General features: G+C 37.3%; 1 protein-coding gene across 1 annotated transcript in view; it reads right to left on the bottom strand.

Moving 5' to 3' along the window:
* Nucleotides 1–25,699, bottom strand: part of LOC126356178 (hemocytin) — a 438,196-nt gene that overhangs the window by 273,575 nt on the left and 138,922 nt on the right. The window contains exons 21-24 of the mRNA XM_050006942.1: nt 25,124–25,382; nt 15,007–15,157; nt 9,315–9,496; nt 5,174–5,351 (exon numbers count right to left, since the gene is read on the bottom strand). Coding sequence (XP_049862899.1) covers nt 5,174–5,351; nt 9,315–9,496; nt 15,007–15,157; nt 25,124–25,382 — 770 coding nt within the window. The remainder of the gene's footprint in view (nt 1–5,173; nt 5,352–9,314; nt 9,497–15,006; nt 15,158–25,123; nt 25,383–25,699) is intronic.

The following is a 25,699-nucleotide window of genomic DNA, read 5'->3' as shown; positions in this document are numbered from 1 at the left end:
TTTACTGTAGTCAAGCCTTGACTTCCTCTTCATTTACAATTCCCTCGACCTTCCCCTCGCCCTGCCCCCACACACATTTCCTTCCATTATCTAACTGATGACTCCTTGATGCCTCAGGATGTGCCCTCTCAACTGAACCCTTCGTTTAGTCTCGTAGTGCCATAGATTTCTTTACTCCCCAGTTTCATTTAGTACCTGTTTATTAGTCATTTAATTTATTCATTTAATCTTCAAATTTTTCTGTAGCATCACATTTGTAGCAGTGTCTATTCTCTTCCTGTCAACACCCTGAATCCTCCATATTTCATTTTCGTACAAGTCTACATTCTAGACAATTATTTTCAGAAAAGTCTTCGTAACTTTTAACTTTACTTTCGATGTAAACAAATTTCTGTTCTGCAAGAAGATTTATACAACATTAAGATCAACTCTTGATCATTGTTGCGAGCGTCATGTGAAAAGGGCAATGAAAGTGATTCTATACACTTGCTTATTTTAAGGAGAGAGATTGACAGATCATGTCATGCGAAAAAAATTGGAAAGTGAAGAACAATCTAAAAAAACAGGTTATATAACTGTTTATGGTAAAATAAATGTGATGAATGAACCAATTAAACAAATGCTTCTGTCTTGTATGTACATGTTCACAGAAACAGACACTCAAGATCTCTATTATAACTGAGTTGAAAATTTGATGAAATTAACAATATTATTGTGTACGACCAGAAATCAAGGAGTAAATGTAACAACACTGATAATGAAAAGTCTGGAGTGTAATATAATGAACTGAAGGAGTTTATGTTCTGAAGGAAGACATTCTCCAAAAGCATAATATTTTCAGTCTTACTTATGGTCCTCTAAGCCATTCAACACCTCAATTATGCAGTGACTGGTTACCTTTATTCCTTTCATTAAATGAAACAATTATATACATGTGACAAAGAGCATTCCTCTTATTTTTATTAATTGTGAGAGTAGAATGTTCATGTTTTGTGGTAGGTATCAGTGCAAGAAAACTGCAGAAGCCTTCACATCTTATTTAAAACAACAATAATAAAGTCAATTTCAAATGTTGGTACCAACCCAACTGTATTTTGAGATGAATTTCCCTTAGTAGTAATTGTTTTATCTTCAGATTCAGTGGGGAATTGTTTATCAAGTTGCATACTATTGGCAAATTTCTGAATTTGAAGTTACAGACAAACTGAAACTATCAAACAACAGTCTGTGATGATACATACTGCTGTTACCTATTAATGTTAGCGCCTTTAGTGCATAGAGAGAATCACATATTTACATTTTTGGTCATAACACATAGGAGGTGACAAATATATTAATATGAAATATCACTGTATTTTTATTATATTCACTGAAGTTCCTTCCATGACGAAAACATCTCAGGAATTCACTGTACACTGTAACAGCTTTAACCCTTAACTACTATCACACAATTTGCTATCAAATGCACAGTTCGGCTTTAGAAGTCATTTAACAACTGAAAATGCTATATTCTCTTTTCTCTGTGAGGTACTGGATGGGTCAAACAAAAGGTTTTGAATGCTTGGCATATTTTTTGATTTAACTAAGGCATTTGATTGTGTTAATCACAAAATATTGCCTCAGAAGTTGGACCATTACGGAATTCAGGGAGTAGCTCACAATTGGTTGACCTCTTACTTTAGCAACAGTTACACTGTTGATAATGGCTGCGATTTGGGATCTGAGTGGGGTACTGTCAAGTGTGGGGGTTGCCCCACGGATCAGTGTTGGGGCCACTCCTGTTCCTTATTTATATAAATTATATGACCTCTAGTATTACGAGTAACTCTAAAATATTTCTGTTTGCTGATGTAGTAAAGGATGTGTGCAACATTGGCTTGGTTTCAGGTAGTGCAGTACATGACCTAAGTTCATGGCTTGTAGGAAATAAACTGACACTAAATCACAGTAAGACTCAGTTTTTACAGTTTCTAATATGCAATTCAACAAAACCTGACATTTTAATTCCACAGTTCAAATTTCTAGGTTTTCAGATAGATAGTAAGCCCACACTCAGGATCTTGTTCATAGACTTAATACTGCCATTTTTCTATTCAAACACTATCAGTATACTTTAATGTTGTAATTTTATGTACTGACAAGTTCCATGACCTTGGAGATTTGTTCCTTAGTTGGGTCCTATGGAACTTGACGTGTAAATGAAATAAATAAAACCATCTCTCAGACCGTTACGAATTTTTGTGACAAGATGTTTCTCACACTCCTGAAAAGCCAAATTGACTCTTCCATGTATCTCCCTATTGGCTGACAAGCTACACGTGCCAGCATTCTTGCAGCGTTGCTGCTCTTTGTTGCGTTTTTATTAGCCTTGAGAGGTCTCACAGACATACCATAGTATTTGCATGCCACATTTTTGTTGCATGCTACTGTTTCTCCAAAGTGGGGAAAACTGGACCTTCTATGCAACATGTGTTATATGAGACAGATGTGGATGTTCAAGATTGACCCATCGATCTTCAGATGAAGACTTTGATGACAGTGATCATGACCCTGATTTTGAGATATTTAGTGATCATGACACTAAATCAGAGCAGGAAACTAAGAGTGATGAAGATGTGACAGCTGATGATGATGGAGCATACTTCTTTGGTAAGAATAGATGCTTTTCATGGAGAAAAAAACAGCCACCACCTTACGTAAGAACAAGGCAATCCAACATTGTCTTGCAGCTTCTTGGACTGCGACAGATGGTGAAAAGTCTTGGAGAAAATCCTGCTGTTTTGGAGGTACGGAAACTGTTCTTTACACCAGACATTCTACACGAAATCATTCAATGGACAAAACTGAAAATATCTAAACTTAGACCACAGTATGCTAATGATCACTTATCCTATCTACAAGATGTTGATGTCACTGAATTGAAGGCTCTAATTGGTATATTAGTGTATTCAGCAATTTTCAAGTAATTTACAGCTTGTTTGCAACTGATGGAACAGGCACAGATGTTTTCAGATGCACTGTTAGAAAAAAATGATTTCTGTTTTTATTGTCTGCATTACGATTTGACAATCGAGATGATAGGGTGGAAAGAAAGAAAATAGACAAATCAGCAGCAATTTCACAAATCTTTCTGCATTTCATTGAAGCCAGTCAACTTTGCTACTCTGTAGGTGCAACAGTGTGTGTTGATGAAATGCTTGTTCCTTTTCATGGAAAGTGTGGGTTTAGAATTTACATGCCAAACAAACCGGCAAAGTACGGCCTGAAAGTTCAGTGTTTGACTAAAGCACACACAAATTACTTTTGCAATGCATACATTTATTCTGGAAAAGGCAGCGAGAGTTACACACTTCCCAGACATGAGAAAGGTTGCAGTGTTCCCACACAGGCTGTTCTTGCTGAAACCCATTGAAAACACAAGTAGAAATGTTACAGGTGACAACTGGTACTCATCAGTAGAACTGGTCAATGAACTTTCAAAAAAATGTCTCACATACATTGGTACACTGAAAAAGAACAAAAAGGAGATCCCACAGAACTTCTTACCTAATAAGAAACATGGTGTGAAGACATCTGTTTACAGTTTTACAGAAGACATGACTCTGGTTTCCTTTGTGCCCAAGAAGCCCAAAGCTGCAACACTGATCTCTTTTATGCACCATTCAGTAAACAATGATCCTGAATCAGGAAAACCTGATATCATCTTCTTTTATAACACAACAAAAGGTGGTGTGGACTGTCTTGACCAAACATGTGCAGTTTAATCCTCAAGTCGTCAGACACTGATGTACGTTGCTTGTGGTATTGTTATGTGGTACATCAAACTTATCTAAAGGCAGAAGTAATGATGAGATTGAGCTTCATGAAGACTCTAGCAAGAGACGTAATTTCATATGAAGATGCTTCACACGAGAGTTGAGTGACACCATCAGAAGAATACTTCACTTGCAAGATGAGCCTCAGACACTGAAAGAAGAATTCAAGAATTGATAAATGTGTGCCTTTTGCCCTTCTTGTCTGAAGAGGAAAACAACATATCTGTTTCAACAGTGTGGTATTCCGATTTGTCTCGAGTGTTCCAGGAAGGTCAGCATGAAGTGTTTGCAGGTGGAAATTGACTGAAATATGATTCAGTGTTACATGAGAACACTTATTTAGTTTTTACTTGTAATTTTATAAGTAAAATGTGACAAAGTTTCTCCAGTCATAGACTTATGGACTTAAATATTTGCTCTACACTGCATAGATGAGTCGTAAACTTAAAGGTGACTTCACACACAGTTTATCGTAAGTCAAGTGGGATTTTTCCACCTAGTTAATTTGCCAATTTGTAATATAATCCCAATGATGATATGTGTGTGAATAGAGAGCTAACTGTTTGTTATTATTTTCGTAACTCATAAGATAAAAGAAACACCAAATTACACTTTGTTTTAATTGTCAAAGTGTTTAAAATATTGCATTGTTTAAAAAAGTCAAATTTTTACAAAGCCCACCTCTAAGAAGTGTAATGAACAACAGGAAGTCAAGAAACTATATATATTCAGCAAATTTCTGGTTTGATTATAAAATATAAAAATGCAGTCTGTGAGACTCCTCCATAGTAATTGTGTTCCTGTGAATGACTGTAGTAGTTAAGGGTTAGCTGCAGATGTACACAATTTTAAATCATGATGTTGGTTCTATTTTCACTCTAAAATGACCTCAAATAGGAATGTAAAGACCCAAGGACGTAAAATGGTCACCTATTCTGAAACTATGTCCTGATTATCATGGTAAACCAATAATTAAAGAGTAAAAAGTAACATAAACACTTATTCTCAATGACAAGTTACCTTGTATTCAAACAGTCACAGGCTTCCTTACCATCATTATAATTATAATAACGTCTCAAATAGAGTTGTTTCAGGATCTTGAGGATTTGATAAAATACATGAACAAAAATGAAAATCTCTCGTTTTTCAACAATGGAACACAATAGTAAGGTAGTGAAATTTAGCAGTAGGTTTTTTCACTCATACTCCTGTGTTGTTAGGCAAGAGTAGGTGCCAGAGATAGTAGTAGGCCAAAGAGGGTACCAATGAAGAAACTGATTTACATAGGTAATAATCTACATAAGCTTATGAATAGTTTGATTAGACAGACATAAATATGGTTTGTGGATAGCACCCACCTGTGTGGAGATCATGAAAGAATCATCATTAAGGGTCCCTTTGGCTAACACATAATCACAGTTACCCTGGAAGTCATACATACGGCCATCAAATGTCTTGTAATGGGAGTCACCCCATGCAGTACACAGTCCATCACAAATGTGTTCTGTACAGTTCCACTTGCCAGAGACACAAACACTGTAAACAGAAGAGCATATTCCAATTACATCATCTTGCTGATATCAGTGCTATCACCAATAAATGACTCAGTCTGTTTAATACATACTTCAGTACACATCTGACTGGTGGTGGCGCACATCTGGCAGGGGATAAGGAGCAGGGGGACTAAATGGCATAGAACACATCTGCTTATGGTGACCAAAATTGAGTACAAATGAAGTAAAAAAAAGAAACACAGTACTCTCAAGAATGTGAACCTTAAGCTCTGGAAACTACTATATGAATATCAAGTTCTTTGTCCATAAAGACTTTCAATGGAAACTACAACAAACACTGGCAAAGGCAACAAAGGAAACTGAGACAGATAAAAGAATAACAGTCATGTCAATTAGGCTCCTATGTTATTTCAACCAGAAATTATGAGTGGAATGCAAAGTAAATAAACAATGGGAGAGATACAGTACAAGAGAGAAAAATGGAAAGAGAGTGTAATGACAACCAACTCTCATATAGTGATACAGTGCATACACTCACTACATTGTTGTGGCAGTATGGCCTGACAGGCAAGAATGGACATCTTAGGTGGAAGAGAGAAGAGGAAGGAAGAAGTGAGGAATGGCTTTAAATTTCAATTTACATCTTTGGATAGTTATTACATATACAATCTTATCCTTTCCAGGTCTGGAAGGTAGGGGAGAGGTACTGGCAGATGTGAAGCTGTGAGGGTGGATTGTGAGTTGTGTATGTTTAGCTAATAGAGCAACTGCCAGCAAAAGGCAGGTCCCTGTCTTGCACACAGCCTTAACCTGCCAGTATATTTCAAAATACTATTCATTTTGCCAAAACAACAATAACAAATTGAATTAGACACTTTGGCCATATTCTTCTACAGCTTGCAAAGGAAATAATACAGTGACAAATGTGGACAATGTTGACGACCAAACATATTTTGTATATATTTAGCATTTGGTATGACGGGTTTGAATGTGAATGCAGTCAGTGTTTGCCATTTACTGTCATCTTTATCTGAGCCTACATTTTTTGTGAAGTTCTTTTTTTTCTCTCGGGTATCAAGTATTTTGATATGAACTTTCCTGTTTCGTTAGAGCAGTATGGGTGGATTTATGTTTACTAGACTGTGGTGTTGGTTCTGTTGTTGTTAATCTATTTTATTTACATTCAGTCCTATTTTTATCAACTGATATTATCCTCTCTTGAATGTCATTATTTATTTCTCTTCACCACTGTTATACTTTATGTAGCCAAATCATGAAATTTCATGTATACTTTGAAGAATCTCTCTCATGCCTATAGCACAGCATTCTATATTAAAATGTTCCTACCCCAGGATACACATAAGTATAAACATCAACATTTTTTGGAGTGCAAGCAAACCACTTATCTATAGATAACACAAAAGCATGCATGAATACTGAATAATCACTATTACTTTGTGTGTCATCATCTTTCTTCTTGACACACACACACACACACACACACACACACACACACACACACACCTCAATTAAAAATTAATGCATATGTCAGGTCAGGTTTATCTGTATTCTCCATCAGTATGGCCACCAGGAAATTCCCTGGGAGAGTTAATGATGCAGACAGTTTGCAGCAACAAACTGCACTGACCTAACAGAGATTAAGCTTTGCATCGTAGCTGGAGGGAACTGTTGTTAGTAAGAACAGTAAAGGCCTCATGTAATTTGTCCGAAGGGTCTCCATTCCCAGCACCTAACTGGTTCTCATATTCTCCTTTTGACCACTCGGCTTTTACTAAGACATTTCTGACTGTTTCATCTCCTCTGATTTAACTAACTTTTACTGAGTATCTTATATTGCATCTATCTTCTACTTGTTTCTTCTGTTAGCCACTTCTTTAAGCATTGAACAGGTTTACAATATACTATTTTAATGTACTCTGTGGCATCTGTTTGCTTAAATTTTTATCCAGCCTTGAACACTGTCTTCAATGTTGACCTAAACTCTGAACAACATAGTTTTTGCAACTCATAATTTCCAAGAACATTTGAATTTCAGCAAAATTCGTCACAGAAAATTGTATTACGTGGAATCTGAAGGACATAACAGCATATGCAGTAGAGCCTCATTTATACATTGTTGACGGGGGATTACAAAATAAATGTACAAGTCAGATTAACATTAAAATGAAATTTCTTAATACATCTGAATTAACTTTAAATGGCTGAAAACACAAGATACATATACTATCCAGTAGTAGGTATAGTAGCTCAAATAGCCTTATGCCTAAATTGTGGACAATTAAAGTTACTTTGCACTAAAGAACGAATTAATAAATTGTGGTTTGTTTTTTGAAAGCAACACTATATTCATTTATAGACAAAGCATTCATATGCAGTTACTGTGCACACAGCTTGTTATCACTAATTTTTCTTGATCTTATGTAGTGTTCTGCTACATCCAATGCAGTAAGTGCTTCTGACCAGTTTAGGATCTCCCTACCCTTGTCTAGATGTGTGACAACACACTGAGCTGGCATTTTGCTGTACTTTGCTCTTGTGGCAGCAGTGATGCCCAATCCAGAGTTTGAAGATGGCTCATAAAATTTGCTGGAAAAGATGCCAGTTCTATGTTGCTGTAGTGTTGGAGGGCGAAGTGAACAATGATCCAGAAGCAAAAGTATTTTCCTCTTTCATAAAGCATGTGGATTTTAAGTTTATGAGATGACTTTTGAAGAGGTTTGCAGTCATTCATGCCTCTTGTTTGACTCATAGTTGGTGGGATACAATTTTACTCTCTTGAAACATTAATGTTTTACCGATCTCCCAATCACTAGTGGCTGGAATTTATCAGAGCCACCTGTGTTTGTGGTAAAGAGTATCATAGCTCTTCGCTTGCTTCTATTTTCCCCAAAGCAGGGGTTGTCCTTAAATGCCAATCCTTTGTCCAACATTAAGTAAAAAAATGTTCATGTTTAGTCTGTGTTGTACTTTGGAGTCTTGGAAGATCATGCTCGTTCGAACATGCTACAGCAACACTGTCAAAACTGTTAGCTTCCTTATAAAATTTGTGGCCATTAATGACACATTTTACTTTGAAGCAGTGTAACCACTCAGATGAAGCACAAACATTTACAACATTTAACTTTTTTGCAGATACTAAAACATTTACTTTACATATTGTGCCTCAAATATGCACATTAGCTGCATGCTACTACTGAAACAAAGTTTGTAGAGATTTTTTTAATCACGAATGCTTTCCAGTATGATCCCACATACATTTATCACCATTTGGTTTTTGACACTAGACCTTATCTATGTTTTGTTGATCAATATGGTAGTTTAGGTAAAAAGTGGGATTTTGAGATGCTTTGTGAAGTTCACTTTACATTCACTAGGACTTGTCTGAACTTCTTCAATTTTGTTTATTTTCTGTTTATGGAAAGACACCTCCTTTTGTTTTGTGATGTACTTAGCATTTTTGCATGAGCAAAAATTGGAAACTACACTTAAAAAATTAATTGAGTTCACCCCCACTCCTGTTTTCCTAGCTTCACTCAGCATACTCTGCAGCATACACTGATGTTAACTGCAATTGTATACCACTGGTACATATGGCAATTGTCTGACCACAGGCTGCATTCTCCCTCCTTACCTCCGAAGCTGACTACTACAATGTCATAAACAACAGTGTCGCCATTTGTATTGTAGCTACAGCCCATGATAATGACTGCATGTCTGCATGCACACAGCAAACAGCCACTGGCCACACTATATACAAATCTTTTTGTGACAATTTCTTGGTCTTTAAAATATATGTGTGACAAAAATTACTTTGGGGCACTAAAAATACTGTGGCAGAGTAAAAATTTGAAAATGTGTAAATGTAAAATGTGAAAGTGTGGTAAGTTTTTATACAAAATTGAAAAAGTGCACAATATGCAGTGTACAAGTGCAAAAATATAAAGGTGAGGAATATATTAATTACCATTCATTACAATCATTCTGAATTGTGCCTCCATCAGCATAGCTTTGACCTCCATGATGACAAGCGCACTGTGATGGAGGGATGCAATTTCCAGTCTCAGTATCACGAACCAAGCCTTTCTTGCAAGTGCAGCCAGCAATACATCTCCCTCCTTTACGAGCTTTTGTTGGATTATGCATGTTCTGAAAAGATAAACACATATTCCAGCATACTGCTTAAAGATACTCATTTCCATATATAAAACAAATAAGCACAAGCTATTAACCAAATGTTTCATCCGTCCTACCTGCTTAACAAAATGCTATTATTTTATTTATAAGTTACATCCATTTTCTTGCACCATTGGCTGCTCCTTCACGGTGCACAATCTAGATACTTAGAAAGTTAAAAACTTCAGTACAATAAGAAAATTTCTTCACATCTCTCACATGAATTTCATGTACTAACTTCTCTCATTAACAATGTTGTATCAGTTGAAAAACTGATCATTATCAAGTGTATATGCAATTATGTAGTGGTTTTCAGGGAACTGGAAATCAACATTAAGAAGTACAGCATGAGATTCAAATATCTACAGGATGAATTCACTTGTGTGTCTTCATCATAGTCCCAGATGGTGGGAATATTGAAACAAATTTTGATTTCTCATTACTTCTGGATACTGAAGGGACTGCTAAAGGAAAATGTGGGTTTAGCTACAACATGGTCAACAACCATAACACATTTTTTGGTAGAAATATGTTTCCTGCATTGAGTGTTTTTCATTTACATTTTATTTTTATTTTGTCTGCACATTAGAAAATGGCTACTGTTTGCACTGTAGCAAATATTGGGGGTACAGCTCTCAAGCCCATGAAATTATATGACTTCATTACCAAGGTAAACATGTAAGAGCAAAGTGGCAGTTTAATATTAGTTTAATTAGACAATCATAAATAAACTTATGCAATATGAGCTACATGACTGTTTTAATTAAACCATAATGAAATAAACTTTCATTATCACTCTGTTGACATGGTCAGGTGTTATCCCACAATAACAACCCACTCAAAGCATTAAGTGGCGTAGCTGCATCAGGTCCCAGCCAATCACTTGTTTGATTACTCATTATCATGTAGACAATTGCCTCATTATGGGACTCTGCCGCTAACTCATAACGTGGGTCATTCTGTTGCATGGATCGTAAATTTTTTCTGACTTAGTGCACTGTTTATTTTTTGGGTGTATGACAAAGCAATTTATAACTGAGTTAGCTGAAACAATAATGAAGGAATAGATATGAGCTCACAATTGTGAAACAACAATGGAATGGTGCAAAACAATTTTATTTTTGTTTGGCGCACTTTATGCATAGTTGTACGCGCCCAAGGGTTAATGGGTTAAATATTTTGTTTAAAAATGGATATCCAGATGAAACAGCACAGCAGACAAAATAAAAATATAATGGAAATGAATAATAGACAACGCAGTTGCTATACGCAGCGGTCATGTGTGTGTAGGTGTGGTTGTGTGAATGTATGTGTGTTCTCTATTGTAGAAGAACGCCTTGTGGCTGAAAGCTTAAATGTATAGCAGTCTGTATTGTGCCTGTCTGTAGCCTAATGTCTCCCCTATGTGGTGAGTGGCAATGTGTCCTTTCCATGACACTGTTGCCAATGCAGGAAGCTTATTTCCTTCATAAAAGCATGAGTAATGTGTCCTTCTGCCCCACCGATCATGCACTGTTCGGTTATCAAAAACTCCATCGTTAAATACAGTGAAAATTACTGAAGTAACCTTGATTCCCACTTGTATAGTAGACAGTACCCTATTGTCACTACAGTACAATGAGAAATTATATGTCTATCCAGTATAGTATTTAACAAATTGTCAACATTGTATAATGACATACCCTAGATTTTACCTGTATTCTACTACATATTACATTATCAACGTGTGATAGCATTATTTAATTTCTTTGTGGTACACTGTGACGTCTTGGTGAATTCTGAATTTCCACTTTATTTCTGTGGTAGTAGTTAAGTATTCTGTTTAGAACAGAAAAATTGAGTATTATGTACATGGTAAAATCCACTGCTAAATGTTGGGAAGCTTTCTGTTCAACTTAAAGCTGCTACATAAATATTGTATGTCCTCTATCAAACAAAAATACTGTGAGGAAGAGTGTGGGATGAGGCTTAAAAGGAATTGATCACACCAAACATTAAAGGAGTATGCTAGGAGCTGAAACATTCTTGCATGTATGGTACTGCTGTGCTTGTGTTGTTCAGAAGAACAACACAATGTTCCTTCTCACAGTTGCGAATATGGACAACCATCAGCTGTAAAATGGAATGACGACAATGAAAACTTGTTCTGGACCAGGAGTCAAATCTGGATTTCCCACTTATCGTGAGTGGTTGCCCTACCATTACACTCTCCTCTGAGCAGGACTCACGGCCAGACCCAAACTTCTGTATGTTATCACCCGTTTGTCTACTACCTGCACTAAGCCTATACAGGGAAGACATTTCAATTGAAATTCACTTGCCTGGTGTTGCTGGATAAATACAATATTACAGTGCCTGTGTTGTTGAGAAGTACAATGCCATGTTCCTTTGGACATGCTTGGATGTTCGAAGAAATAGGCACTGCAACGATTGCAGTCATAATAAAATACATGAAGTGTATTCGCATTTACGGACATGGACAACCAGCAGTTATATAATGGAATGACAACACTGAAAATTTGTCCCAACCTGCTACAGATTAGATTAGATTAGATTAATACTTGTTCCATAGATCATGAATATGACACTAATGTGGAACATGTCAGGTTAATGAAAGATGTCTGTACAAGATATTACATTACACAAAATATTGCATGACACTAATGTTTAATTTTTTTTTTTCCTTCCCTCTCTTCATTTTCATTTAGATTATTCCACTGTATAATTCATTTAGATTATTCCACTATACAATTGACTGTTATTCTAATTTGTAAATGTGAACAAATTCCATGCATTTCTTGCATGTGGTACTAAAAAATTAAAAGCCAAACCAATATGAAGTCTACAGGAGTAGAAAGAGAGACTACCACAGACTGTTAAGAGGAGTGAAATTCATGCAGTTCAACAAAGCACACGAAAGCTTGCATAATATACCAAAGACTGTCTCCTTGTTGTAAAATCAGATTTAGATACCCTCTTAAACTACACAAGAACATCTCAAGAAAAGCAATTTATAAGGCTAAACAAATGAACAAAAACAGGTACGTAAGTGAATCCACCATGGCCTTGTGAGGCAGTGTCAAGGGAACGCTACAAATCAGTAACTACTAGATACAGCTGGAATATATATATTACAATAACAGTATAGTAGCAGACACAACAAAAATGTATGATACATTTAATCTACACCTCATCAGGATTGCTAACAGCTTATCATTAGCACGCATATTCTCTACTAAAATATTCGAAACGAATAGTGCAACAACAGTAAACTAATTTTTTCTAGTACCATGAATATAGGAAAAAGACAGATTGCCACCAACTCCAATATCTCAGGCCGGAATGCAACTGTCACATGGGATGCAAGCAGCAATCTAGATGGGATGGGGGAAGAGATAGTAGTGTACAGGTGGGGAGAGAGACGAATGCTGTCTGGTGGAGTGTACAGGGTCTAGAATTCCAGTATGTGCAGTGTCAGGCAGATACATTGGCAGAGAATACCAAATAAAATGCCAAATAAACAGGGTGGGAGATCAGAACGGGGTGGCGATGATAGGTCAGAGGTGGTGGAAACTACTGAGTAGAGGTTGTGCGGACAGTATGTCACCATAGGTTGAGGCTGAATTATTACGGGAGTGGACAATGTGTTGTAAAAATAACTCCCATCTGCGCAGTTCAGAGAAGCTGGTGGTGGAGGGTAGGGTCCAGATGGTGTGGGTAGTGAAGGAGCCACTGAAATCAAGTGGGCTATGTTCAGATGCATGTTGTGTCAAAGGGTGATCCACTTTGCTCTTGGCCACAGTTTAGGACTGGCCGTTCATCCTGGTGGACAGCTTGTTGGTAGTCATACCTATATAAAAACCTATGCAATGATTGTAGCACAACTGGTAAATGACATGGCTGCTTTTACAGGTGGCCTGGCCCCTGACAGGGTAGGATAAACCAGTGACAGGACTGGAATAGGAAGTGCTGGGTGGGTACATTGGGCAGGTTTTGCACATGGGCCTTCTGCAGGGATATGATCCTTTTGGCAAGGGTTGGGATTGGGAGTGGCCTAGGGATGGAATAGGATGTTGTGGAGGTTGGGTCGGCAATGGAAAATCACTTTAGCATTGGCGGGAAGTATTTCAGGTAGGTTGTTCCCAATTTTAGGACATGATTATACATAATCAAAGCCCTGGCTAAGGTGATAGTTCAGTTGTTCCAGTCCAGAGTGGTACTGAGTGAAAGGGTTGACAGCTGTCAAAATGCAGATACTGTTGGTGGTTGGTGAGTTTCATGTGGACAAAGGTGCAGATGGAGACATTAGAGAGAAGGACGTCAACATCTAGAAAGGTGGCACGTTGGGTTGAGGAGGAACACTTAAAGCAGATGGGAGAAGAGATTTTGAGGTTGTGGAGGAACGAAGATAGGGTGTCTTGGCCCTGAGTCCAGATCATGAAGACATCATCAATGAACCTAAACCAGATTAGGGGTTTGGTGTTTTGGGAGGCTAGGAAGGTCTCCTCTAGATGGACCATAAAAAGTTTGGCATAGGAGGGTACATGCTGGTGCCCAAGGCTGTGCTGCAGATTTACCTTCATCCAAACATGAAGTTTTGAAAATCATAACACCAATGAAACAGTCTAATGCTTTTGGAACAGATCAGTCACCCAGATTTGTAATTAAAAAACAATATGTTGGATGTTACCATATGAAATAAAAATGGCTCTTTTAGAAAAACTGTCACAAACTTACTCTTCCACCATAGTTTTTAGTTTGTGAACAACTACATGGAGGCCAGAATGAGATTTCCACTCTGCAACAGAGTGTGCACTCATATGAAATGTCATGGCAGATTAAAACTGTGTGCCAGAACGAGACTCGAACTCAGGACCTTTGCCTTTTAGGCAAGTGCTCCACCAACTGAGCTATCCAAGCACAACTCACGAGCCATCCTCACAGCTTCAGTTCTGCTGGTACCTCATCTCCTAGCTTCCAAACTTCACAGAAGCTCTTCTGTGGTTTGCAGAAGAGCTTCTGTGAAGTTTAGATGGTAGGAGACGAGATACTGGCAGAACTGAAGCTGTGAGGATGGCTTATGAGTTGTGCTTGGATAGCTCAGTTGGTGGAGCACTTGCCTAAAAGGAAAAGGTCCTGAGTTCGAGTCTCGTTCTGGCACACAGTTTTAATCTGCCATGACATTCTGTGTGTGTGTTTGTGTGTTTTGTTCATGTGCCTGTCTGCCGGCGCTTTCCCGCTTGGTAAGTCTTGGAATCTTTGTTTTTAATATATTTTTCCCATGTGGAAGTTTCTTTCTATTTTATTTACATTATAATTTATTTTTATTTTTATGTGACCAAAGTACTTGAACAACAAGCATTAAGGCAAACCTACATGATATTCAGTTCTCAAGTCTTGTCATAAAAGCAGGTCAGAAAATCATATTACAGAAATTAATTCCAAGTATTGTTTCAAAATATCCTTGTAATTTTAATACATACCTTACAAGTACGGACTTCTGTGGGAGAACACATAGTAAATTCCTCACCAAGGTCAGCTCGGCATTTCTTTAGACTTGCAGTTAGATTACCATGTTGTTTTTGTTCTTCTGGTGTTGCAGGTCGACATGACCATTTTGCAGCAGAACACTCACTGGTGAAAACACATTCATTATTAAGCGGTTCTGTGCATTAAACTGACAATTATTATAAAAATAAACAAAGCTCATTATTTAGTTGGTGCTACATCATTCAATACATAACATTAACAGAAAATTGAGAGAGTTGGAGTTTAATATCTTATTGATGACATGGTTATTATGGATGGATCACTTGGTTGGTTAGACATGAATGGAGAAAAAATGGCTGTAGCTTATTCAAAGAAACTAGCTTAGAATTCAGATGAAGTAATTTAGGACACTAACAAAATAGTACTTCACACTTCATTAGCCTTTATGATATCATAACAATCCTACAAGAAACTGCAAGTTTTCATAACTTGCCAAACTGAAAAAGTGATTAACAGCTATAAGCAACAAGAATTTAAGAGACTCTGTTCAGGAAATGAGGAGTAGGCACTTGGTCTCACACAGCAAAACTGATGTACAGAGGGAGCAGAGGTATTTCATGGATGTTTGTGGATGAACAGTGTTGTTTTACAGGACTAAGATGGTGGGTTGTATGGCTTGGTGGAATTTGAATGAACAGTTGGACTATCTTTGTGAAAGGAAGATTGCAGCTGGAAATGGGAATCTGATGGTCAGGAAAATGGGCAGGAGAGATTCCCTGAGCTAGGCAGCAAGAGTTCCATGCCACTTCTATTTGCTGGATCATGCTTTGCCTCCATAAACATTATTAGATTAAATCATGGATTTTTCATCGATTTATAGATTCTCATCACTGGTACATCACTGCAGCACACGTATACAATAAAATAAATCCCATATTAAAGTCACACAAGCCAAATAAAGAACACATCATGAGGATAAGAAAGTCATGTTAAGACTGATATGTTTAAGTCATACATTTATCCAAAGACCAAATGTGGGTTGTGTGGCCAAATTAGTACGTAAATATTTTTTCATACAGATATAGGAAAATATTGTCAATCTCAAGAAATAAAAACACAGTTTGATAAAGAATATACAGTGCAACAAAAATTATTGGTCATTTTTCAGTACAAACCCTAAAAATAAACATTGAAAGCCACTATGTACAAAACCCATGAGATTTAAATTAATAAGAATATAATAAATCAAAATAATATACAATGTGTGGCAAAGAGAATAAGAGCAGAATGTTTTTTGCATAATTACATAAAATTAACATTTTACATAAATGATGACACTACAGTTTTTTCCTGTAAGATTTAATAACTATTTATTGCATCTGACCTAAGCAAAAACTCACATGTTATAACATGTTTGGCATGAGATATTTGAAAACAGCATCCTTGAACATGATAATATAACTACGGACTGAATAATAAAATCTGTTTTCTCTGCTCAAATGTACACATGTGGCCATGTTCTTTCATGCCAGTGCTGCACAAACTGTAAGATCTTCTGCATGGAAAACTGTATAGCCTGGAACCTTGTCTTGTTATGGAAATACAATGAGTACATTGATCAGTTAAAACAGTATGACCACCTGCTTAATAACTCGTTGACCCATCCTTGGAACAAATAAACAAACAAAACACAGCAGTTAATCTGTGTAGCATGGATTTGGAAAGTCCTCCGGAAGCATGTGCACCAGATGCCTGCATCCAGGTCACACAATTCTCATACAGTATGGGCCAGTGGTTTATGGGTACAAAGTTGATTCCTGGTAGCACACAAGGTATGTTCCAGCTGGTTCAGAAAGGCAAATTTTGTGCCCAAAACATTGATGTAAGCTCATGGTCATTCTACTCAAACCATTCCAGCACAATTATAGCCTTGTTGCTCCCACCAGGCTGAATCCATGGTGCAGTGGATGTTTTAGCTTATCAACAAATGACTATTAACCTGGTGCAATATAGGACACAATTAATCTGACCAGAGAGATATACTTCCACTGATTCACAGTCCAGTTTTGATGCCCCATGTTCAACAACACAAGCCAAACTGTGTGCTCTGAAATACGTATGCTTGTAATAGCATTGTATTTTGTCATCATATCTGGCCACAGATCACTGTCTACCCTGCTTTAAAGAGCTGTCAAGTCTATGATCTGAACATTCTGTGATGAACTACAAACATCCAACACCTTGTTGCGTACTCTAGGTTCACCATCCTTCAACCACTTTCTGCATATGATTAAGGCAGTGGCATGGAACAGCCAAGTAGTATTACAATTTCTTAGACACTCATTCACAGGTAACAATCTGGCCTCTTTCAAAGTAGCTAATGTCATGGAATTTCCCCATTTGCAACCCTTACCAATGCTGGAATGATTCCCCATTCATCTGTACTGTACTTACATACTTTCGGTATCACGTTAAGAGCCTGCAATGGCATCTGGTGGTATTCAATCTCAATGTGGGCAGTGATATAATGCTTTAGCTCATCAGTGTATATTTTCTTCATAATCAAAAGCATGTGGTTCAAACCTGTATCCATTAGTTCCAATCCTTCATCACAAGACAACAGGAAATGTTTTTGAGAAAATGGAAGTGAAGAAGATATTTTCTGATCGAAGCACTGTAATTTAGCATGAGAGATCAAACTATTTGCAAGATGTTCTACTGAAAGCTAGCACACCACTATGCATGAATTCTTTACTTAAAAAACAGTCACAACAAACAACAGTAATTGGTAGGGACCAGAACAATTTGTATTTTGCGATAAATGTGAAATATATGCAAATTCTGCTTTAAAATGTGAAAACACAAAATTACTTAATAAATGCTGTTTCATAGTGAACTGTTTCCATATCAGCTATTTATCAGAGATAGTTTCAAATAGCTTTATTTTCTGCATACACAGCATCAAAAATATAGGCAGTTACTGGCATTGTACATCATCTGGGGAAGCCCAATTTGGAAAGATAATGTGCACAACCTACTTGCAAAATAAAATGTACGAACACAACAATGTATCAATGCACTCAATGATCTGGTGCCATGTCAGTTGTGGACAGTTGAATGGACTGTTTAAGATACACGTAGTACTTTGCCGTGGAATCTAGCATTTTATAAGAAAGACACCATGCGTATGTTTGTTTGTTAACTAAAGCTCTAAAGATAGTATAATGTGGAAAATTTTAACGTGCCAAATTATGTGGTGGATGTTTTGAACTGTAGTTGCATTTTGTACCACAAGAGCTCAGGCCTGCACTACATTCATTAACAATACTATGCTGACTTCAACAATAATTACGCAGTAGCCATCCCCAAATGTTTAGTGTAGTGTGTTTCTTTTCTTACTTTGAAATAAGTGAAGCAACTAATCCTGGTCCATCACAGATTTTGAATACGGCTCACACCACCAGAAAAGATTGGAAATCCCTGTGACAATGTGTCAGTTCTGCTGTAGGCTGCTGCCCAGCAAATTGGTTTGTTTCCCCGCACTGCTTCTTCCCCTGTAATGGTCTAAGTTATTGGCTATTTACGCTAGTGGCCATCTGCAACAATAGTCTGCAGCACCTGCCTTCTGCGCTATAGTGATTGGAAAACAAAATCTGAGATGCTTTTTTAATGGCGTAATAATTCTTCCCTAATGTTAAAATCGAGTGGCTCTATGCTTGGTTCTACTACTGTGCTAAGTGCCTTGTATGTTCTATCTGTAGCATTGTCAAGCATGGCTTGCAGATCTATGAATGCCAATGAATGTCAAAATTAGTAGTCTGCAGATTTTTTGATCTTCAAATTTAGTGGGAAAAGAGAAATAATGTCCAGAAACACCTTATGCTGGAGACACATTAAACTTAACTGGCAGGAAAATGCTGCAGTTTTTCAACAGAACAATCTCTTTTGATAGTTTAAATACAGCCAAACGAAGAAAATCAAGGCCAATCTCAGAAGAAAAAGATGTTAAAGTTTTTGAAAAAGCAAACATTCTGGTCAAGAAGTTCCCAATCGGCACTTTTTCTTTAAGTCAATTTCAAAGAACTAATAATTTGTTTGCCTTCACTCATGTAGTGTGATAGCCATTTAAATTTGTGAATCTAATCATTTACAGAGAAAGTAGTTGTGAATTTTGCCAAAAACAGATGCTACATTTTCCAGTCCATAGTAACTGGATAGATTAAAAACAAAAAAATCTACTGACCAAGTGGTGGTAGGAAAATACACGTATAAAAAAGGTATTACAGTTTGCTAACTTTCAGAGTCAGTGGCTCCTCCTCCTGGCAGAAGGGTTGAAGGTGAAGGAAAAGAGAGAAGAAAAATGACTGCTGAGGTTTAGGAAAAGGGGTAGAGTTTGGGAAAGTCATCCATGACCCTGGTTCAGGGAAGACCTACCAGACAGGATGAGAAGGAAAAACTGATTGTAGGACTACAGTGGGTGAGATTTGAAAAGGTGGGAGATATGGTAATATGCATGAACTAGATTACTGTTAAAACATTGTGCACTTAGTAATAAGAGCAAACAGTTAAGTGCATTGTATGTAATAAAGGTGATAGGGAGTGGCAAAAACAGACAGGTTAGTAAACAAAAGATGTAGAAAACTAAAAGGGTGTGAAGAAAGGAATAGTTACTATGAAGAAATACTGAGACCAAAGAAATTAATGCAAATTAAGGCCAGATGAGTTGGAAGACCCAAAGAACATGTTGTAGTGCCAGTTTCAACCTGTGGAGTTCTGAGAAACTGATGCGTAGAGTAAGAATTTGGATGGCACATGTGGTGAACCATGCACCAAGATCATGACTGTCATGTTGTAGAGCATGCTCCCTAACACAATATTGTGTGTTGCCCGTATATAACCTCTACCACCACCCACTCATCGGTGGCAGTGTTAACACAACAGTTGCTCTATGACATGTGTCATTCCACAGGTGGCTCTCCCTTTGATAGTATATGTTTTGTCAGTTACAGGGCTGGTATAAATGCTGGTAGAAATGTGCATAGGGCAGGTCTTGCAGCAGGGATAATCACAGGGGTAGGAGTCATAGAGTAGGGAGATGGGTGCAGAAGGAGCTGAAAGGCATTACATATCATTCAAGGACTTACTTAATCAAAATTATGGAACATGTATTATGCTAACAAGAAATACAAGCTCATTTCGTGCTAGAATAAATTTCATAAGGAATATCTGATGGGACATGCATTATGATGCTAAAGCATTCTCACAAACTCCTGAGATATTTAGAGGACATGGGGTAGTAATCATTTCAGTAGGAACCTATGTCTGCAGATGTGTGATTTCCATATTACAGGGAAGAAACTTGAGATCAACATTCCCATTTATGTTGGATGAAACTTCAAAGTAATTTTGTGTGAGTCTGATAGTATATTTGAGAAATAACTAACTAATGCAGTTCCAGTGCATATTGTTCAAGTGTGCAGCACTTGTACAAAATAGGACCAACATCTACAAAGGAGGGCAGCACAAATGGTCACAGGTTTTTTAACACATGGAAAGGCATCACAGGGATGCTGAAATATCTGGACTGGCAGATAATGCAGATGCTTGATGATAAACACAATCAATCCCACAAAAGCCTACTTACAAAGTTTCAAGAATCTGCTTTAAGTGAATCTATAAATATTGTACATCCCCCTACTTGTCACTCCAATAGGGACCACAAAGACAAGATTAAACTAATTATAGAGCCATTTAAGCAATCAGTCTTCCCATGCGCAATACACAAATGAAAGGGGAATAAGCATTAATAACTGGTTCCACTGGGCGTAACCTCTGCCATCCACTTCACTGTGGTCTGCAGGGTACAGATGCAGATTTAGTGTCAAAGTATAATCTAAAGTATCGCATTAATGCGTTACGTATACACTACATCTTCTCTTCAACTGATTTTCCATATCATGTTGTATTGCTACATGAAAAGGTTACCATAGAGCAATGTTATCACTTAAGTTAGTTGATAGCAGATTTATTACCAAGGTTACAACAAAATAACTACCAGTCTTTCATACAAGAAACATGGGGGAGTGGAACACACTGATTTACACATTTGTCATGGTTGTGTATGCATAGGTTCCCATTCAAACTATTAACTGCCCAGTGGCCTCTACACATTATAAGACTTTCTAAAGGTAGTGTAGGAACACCTAGTAGACACTTTCATGATGTTAGCAGCTCCCAAAATAAATGTCTTTAAGATTATTGTAATCCATGTCAAAAGACAAGAATTCCAAACAGTTTATATAAAACAAAAAGGGGTTCTGTATTTAACTATAAACATCTCCTGCAAACTATCAGCAGAAATGCAACAATAGAATTTGTCTAGAACCACAGTTTGAAAAATAACTAAAAATATTCCACATTACTTCACAAGAGTTTCTACTGTGCATAATATAAGGTCCATTTGCGTGAATATGTTATGACAGAGAGAGAAGTGGAAAATTGTAAACAGTACATGTGATGATTCTTCTTCCTTTTTTTAAGGAAGAAAAACCATCTGCATGGAGACAAGTTTTTAGTTTTAAATATCCATTTGGGATGCCCAGTTAGAAATTGGATGAGAAGGAGAATTTTGTTTAACAACATCAAACAACAGATGTCAAAATGCATATTATCACTAGCAAGGAGTCCACGATTCACATCATAATTCAAAATGAATATAATATTTATAAACATCTGTAATTACGTAATGCTTAGTTCTACATCGGTGTGAATTAAAGACAATGTAAAAGCATGTTCTGTATTTTAACATGCTTTGAAGTGTTCTATATGACTCCCATTGGTCACAAGAACAACATCTAAGCAATAATTCATTTCATAACATAAATTCTGAAGCATATTTGGAATAACAGAAGTGAATGCATTAGAAATGTGTATCTTAAGGCACTGGCGGCAAACACACAAGGTCTTTCATGTAATCCCATAAAAGAAAATCCATGGGTGTCAGGTCTGGAGATATAGAGGGCCAAAAGCTGAACACTACATCATGTCCAGTATGACCAATCCAATGTTTATATGGAACTATAATACAAATAGCAAACCTGTGCTGCTGAATATGACTAACTACACTTTTGTGGAATATGTTGGAGTATGGTATTAGTGTTCAGCAAAGGAAAACGTATTGGGAGGGCCATTCCACAACAACAGCATCATTGGACACATTCTTTGGCAGTATCTGTCAGTTCATCCAGTAAATGCAGAAGACTTTATATTCAGCACAGCCACAGCCTGGATATATAATTTTGAAGATAAAATCACTTCAGCTGCAAGCAATTTATTTATAAGGTTGAGCAGTTTTGCAGCATTTTAGATGCATCAGGTGCAAATAAAACAAGTTATATTACAATCAAAAAAGAAAATGGGATGACACAGTGTTCTTAGTTAGCAATTTGCTGGTATGATAGCTTTAATGTCAATTACAAAATAGCATAAAACAATGTAGAATACTACCATGGTATCAGAAGTACCAGTACATGGTGAGCTAACAGGACCCCATATACCAAAAAAGTGTTCAAGAATCAGCCATATATAATCATCTATGGTATTATGTAAAATTAAGCAGTGTCAGTCCATTTACCACTACAAGTGTATGCACTGGATGTGTGCCAACAGACATCAAATGAAGACTTCTGTCTTGACACAATGCCTGTTAGCACAGATCCGGTGCATGTGCTCGCTGTGGTAAATGAGGGATTGCTGTTGCTTAATTTTACATAATGCCATAGATGACCATATTCAGCTGCTCTTTAACACTTTTTCAATATATGGGGTCCTGTTAACTCACCAGGTACTGGTATCACATGAGCATATGACAGGAGCAATCTATATTCTATATGTCCACTACATAGTGAAAAATTACTGACAGTGAATGCTGGGTCATCCCATTTTCTTTTTTGATCAGAACATGACTTGATTTAACTGCACCTAATGATGCAGCTAAAATTCTGCTAAACCAGTCACACTCATAAATAAAGTACTTACAGCTGAAGTGGTTTTACCTTAAAAACAATTCAGTAAATGGATATGTTCATCACCACCAAGATCAACTGTGGTTGTCCAAAGTGGCAGCAAACTGCCAGTTTCACAGCACCTGTATGCTACAAAGTTGAAAAAAAGGCACTGATGAGTAGTCAAGGTTTAGCACAAAAACTCCCCATGGATCACAATTAGCAGAAAAAAGAAACTGTAGATCACAACACTATTTGTGATAGAAGTCCAGTTCTACCCATAGTTTTTGCAATAATGGATGGAGGAATCCCATTTTTAAATGTACATTCCCTTCATATATGAACGAACATTAGCCAGGAAAGGCACTTTAAAATAATCTTAAAAGGTACATTTAAGTTGGGAAGTATCTTCCTGCTAAGTGTACCTATGCGTTTAAGGAATGATAAAGATTCAATGTAGGGCAATGTTTCGGGATGATCATGTGATCTGATAATGCCTCACCTTACCTGGAGAGTGCAGTGAACCACATTTGCCAGCAGCAGAGATTTCTGGTGTTCAACACTTGATCTGCCATAAGTATTCTGCATGACCTGTCATGTCAACTCACTGCACCACCTCAGTTTGCACCTGCTGACCAGTCACCAGAATGAACAATTCGAGCTAATGTGGGTTGCAGCCCAGCAGCACATCACACACATTCATTAGGTATGACTCTGCTGCATTAACTGCAGTGAGTTTGCCACAAAGTGTCACATTCATGAGGCATAACTGAAGATGGAATAGACATGCTTGTGGAGTTTATGAAAGTGGTAGATGTCTGACTACCAAATGTTATTACCAGTGTAAAACAGAACTTAATATACAGTTTCAATGTCCTGTCATATCATCCACAAGGTATTTTGTGTCCTTGTGCACAGTGAGAGAAATCCCAAATATCCTCACTTCATTGCTTTCCTAGTGACTCTAGACCCCTTGAAATTTTTCCAAATTACAGAGAAAAGTAACATTTTTAGTTACAACTTCCTCATAGCGTAAGTGCGTAGGCTTACACAGGTGGAGTCAGTAGACATAAAATTTCTCCAGTCTTAGAGCTATGCCACATCAAATAATTGTCACTGAATGGATAAAACTGACATTTTCGCCACAGTTGTGGTTGCCTTCCTCTGTGTCTACTGTGTTTTTTTTTTTACTTTCTTTTGATCTGGTATCACAGTTGTTAAGAATTTTTTTGAATGATTCAACCATTCAAGAAATAATGGAGGAATCAGTCTTCTCCATTAGTAGGGCTAGATGAAGGTCATGGCAATTGTGGCAGAAATATTGATTTTACACAGTTAGTAACAGTTATTTACAGCTTCAAACCCAAAATCTTTTTATGTAACCTTTTTCATAACCCCACCTAATCATTAAGCTTCTAAATGTTTTGCAACTTCCAAAGGAACACATCCACTGAATATGAAAATAAATCACTGATCTGCAAAATGATGTTCCAGTCTAAGTTCCATCTATTTGCCAAAACAGCTGAGGAAATCAGAGACCCTGTTCTGGCATTGAAACAGTTTTTTTTCAGTTGAAAGCTGATTGGCTGATTTTACAAATTAGAATAGAGTATGTACATATTTACAAGTGCAAAGATTTCCTTTCTCTTGTGAACAAGAATAACAGTTGTAAAGCTCACTGGCTGGTGCTGATACATACCCATCCTTTCCCAGCTGGCTCACTAAGTAAGTGTCAAGTCACAAATTGGAAGATCTGAGGTTAAATCTGTAGTCACACCTACATCATTCCCCCCACCCACACCCCCACCCCCACCCCTCCCCACCCCTCCGAATGTAGTAATGATTTATTAATGTGAAAACTGTGAACTTGTACTATGGTTTAGAGTGCACATTAAATCATAGATTCCCATATAAGTGGCTGGGTAAGTCATTTCAAAGGTAACAAAGCCAAAGATATACCACCTCCAATTGGATCATACCTAATAACACATTATAGTGTTGAAACCAACTCTCAGGTTGTGGATAGTTTTGCCTACAATTACAGTCGTGAAATTGTTAAACATCAGGGTTAATGTTAAGAAACACAACATTTAGCATTGGAACTTACCAGAATTCATAGCCACCTTGATCATTGATTCTGACTTCAGAACTACCAGCAAGAACCTCAGTGGAGCCACTGAGGCATGGACACTGTGCAATAGGAATGCAGGTACCACCCGGACCCAAGGCCTCTCCTTCAGGACAGTTGCAGCCCTCAACACAGTCTCGTGGGCCACAGTCAGCAAGTGACTGTGCCAAGTCAAAGCAGGATCGAACACAAGGATTACCACAAAATTTATACTGTTGGCCAAGGGGACATCGTACACCTGCAGGTAGAAGTTGTCTATTGAGTTGCTACAAGGTCAGCTTATTTAGTAATTACAATGAGAAGAAGGAAATAAAAAATATGTAAACATAAAATATAACTCAAATCATGTGACAATATATGGTTTGTGCACTGGCATTATTCTGGAAAGAAATTCTTTGCAAACTCCACATGATGTTAACTTATTTATGCACATCTCATATTGCATGCATCCCATCAAAGACAACACCCGGGCAAGTGGAATAAATGAGCATACACATAACTAACACAAGTAATTATGCTAAACTGTTTCTGTAGATGCCATCAACTGTAGGACAC

The sequence above is a fragment of the Schistocerca gregaria genome, chromosome 3 (assembly GCF_023897955.1).
Source record: "Schistocerca gregaria isolate iqSchGreg1 chromosome 3, iqSchGreg1.2, whole genome shotgun sequence".
Lineage (NCBI taxonomy): Eukaryota > Metazoa > Arthropoda > Insecta > Orthoptera > Acrididae > Schistocerca > Schistocerca gregaria.
This window is presented reverse-complemented; position numbering and strand designations above follow the sequence as displayed.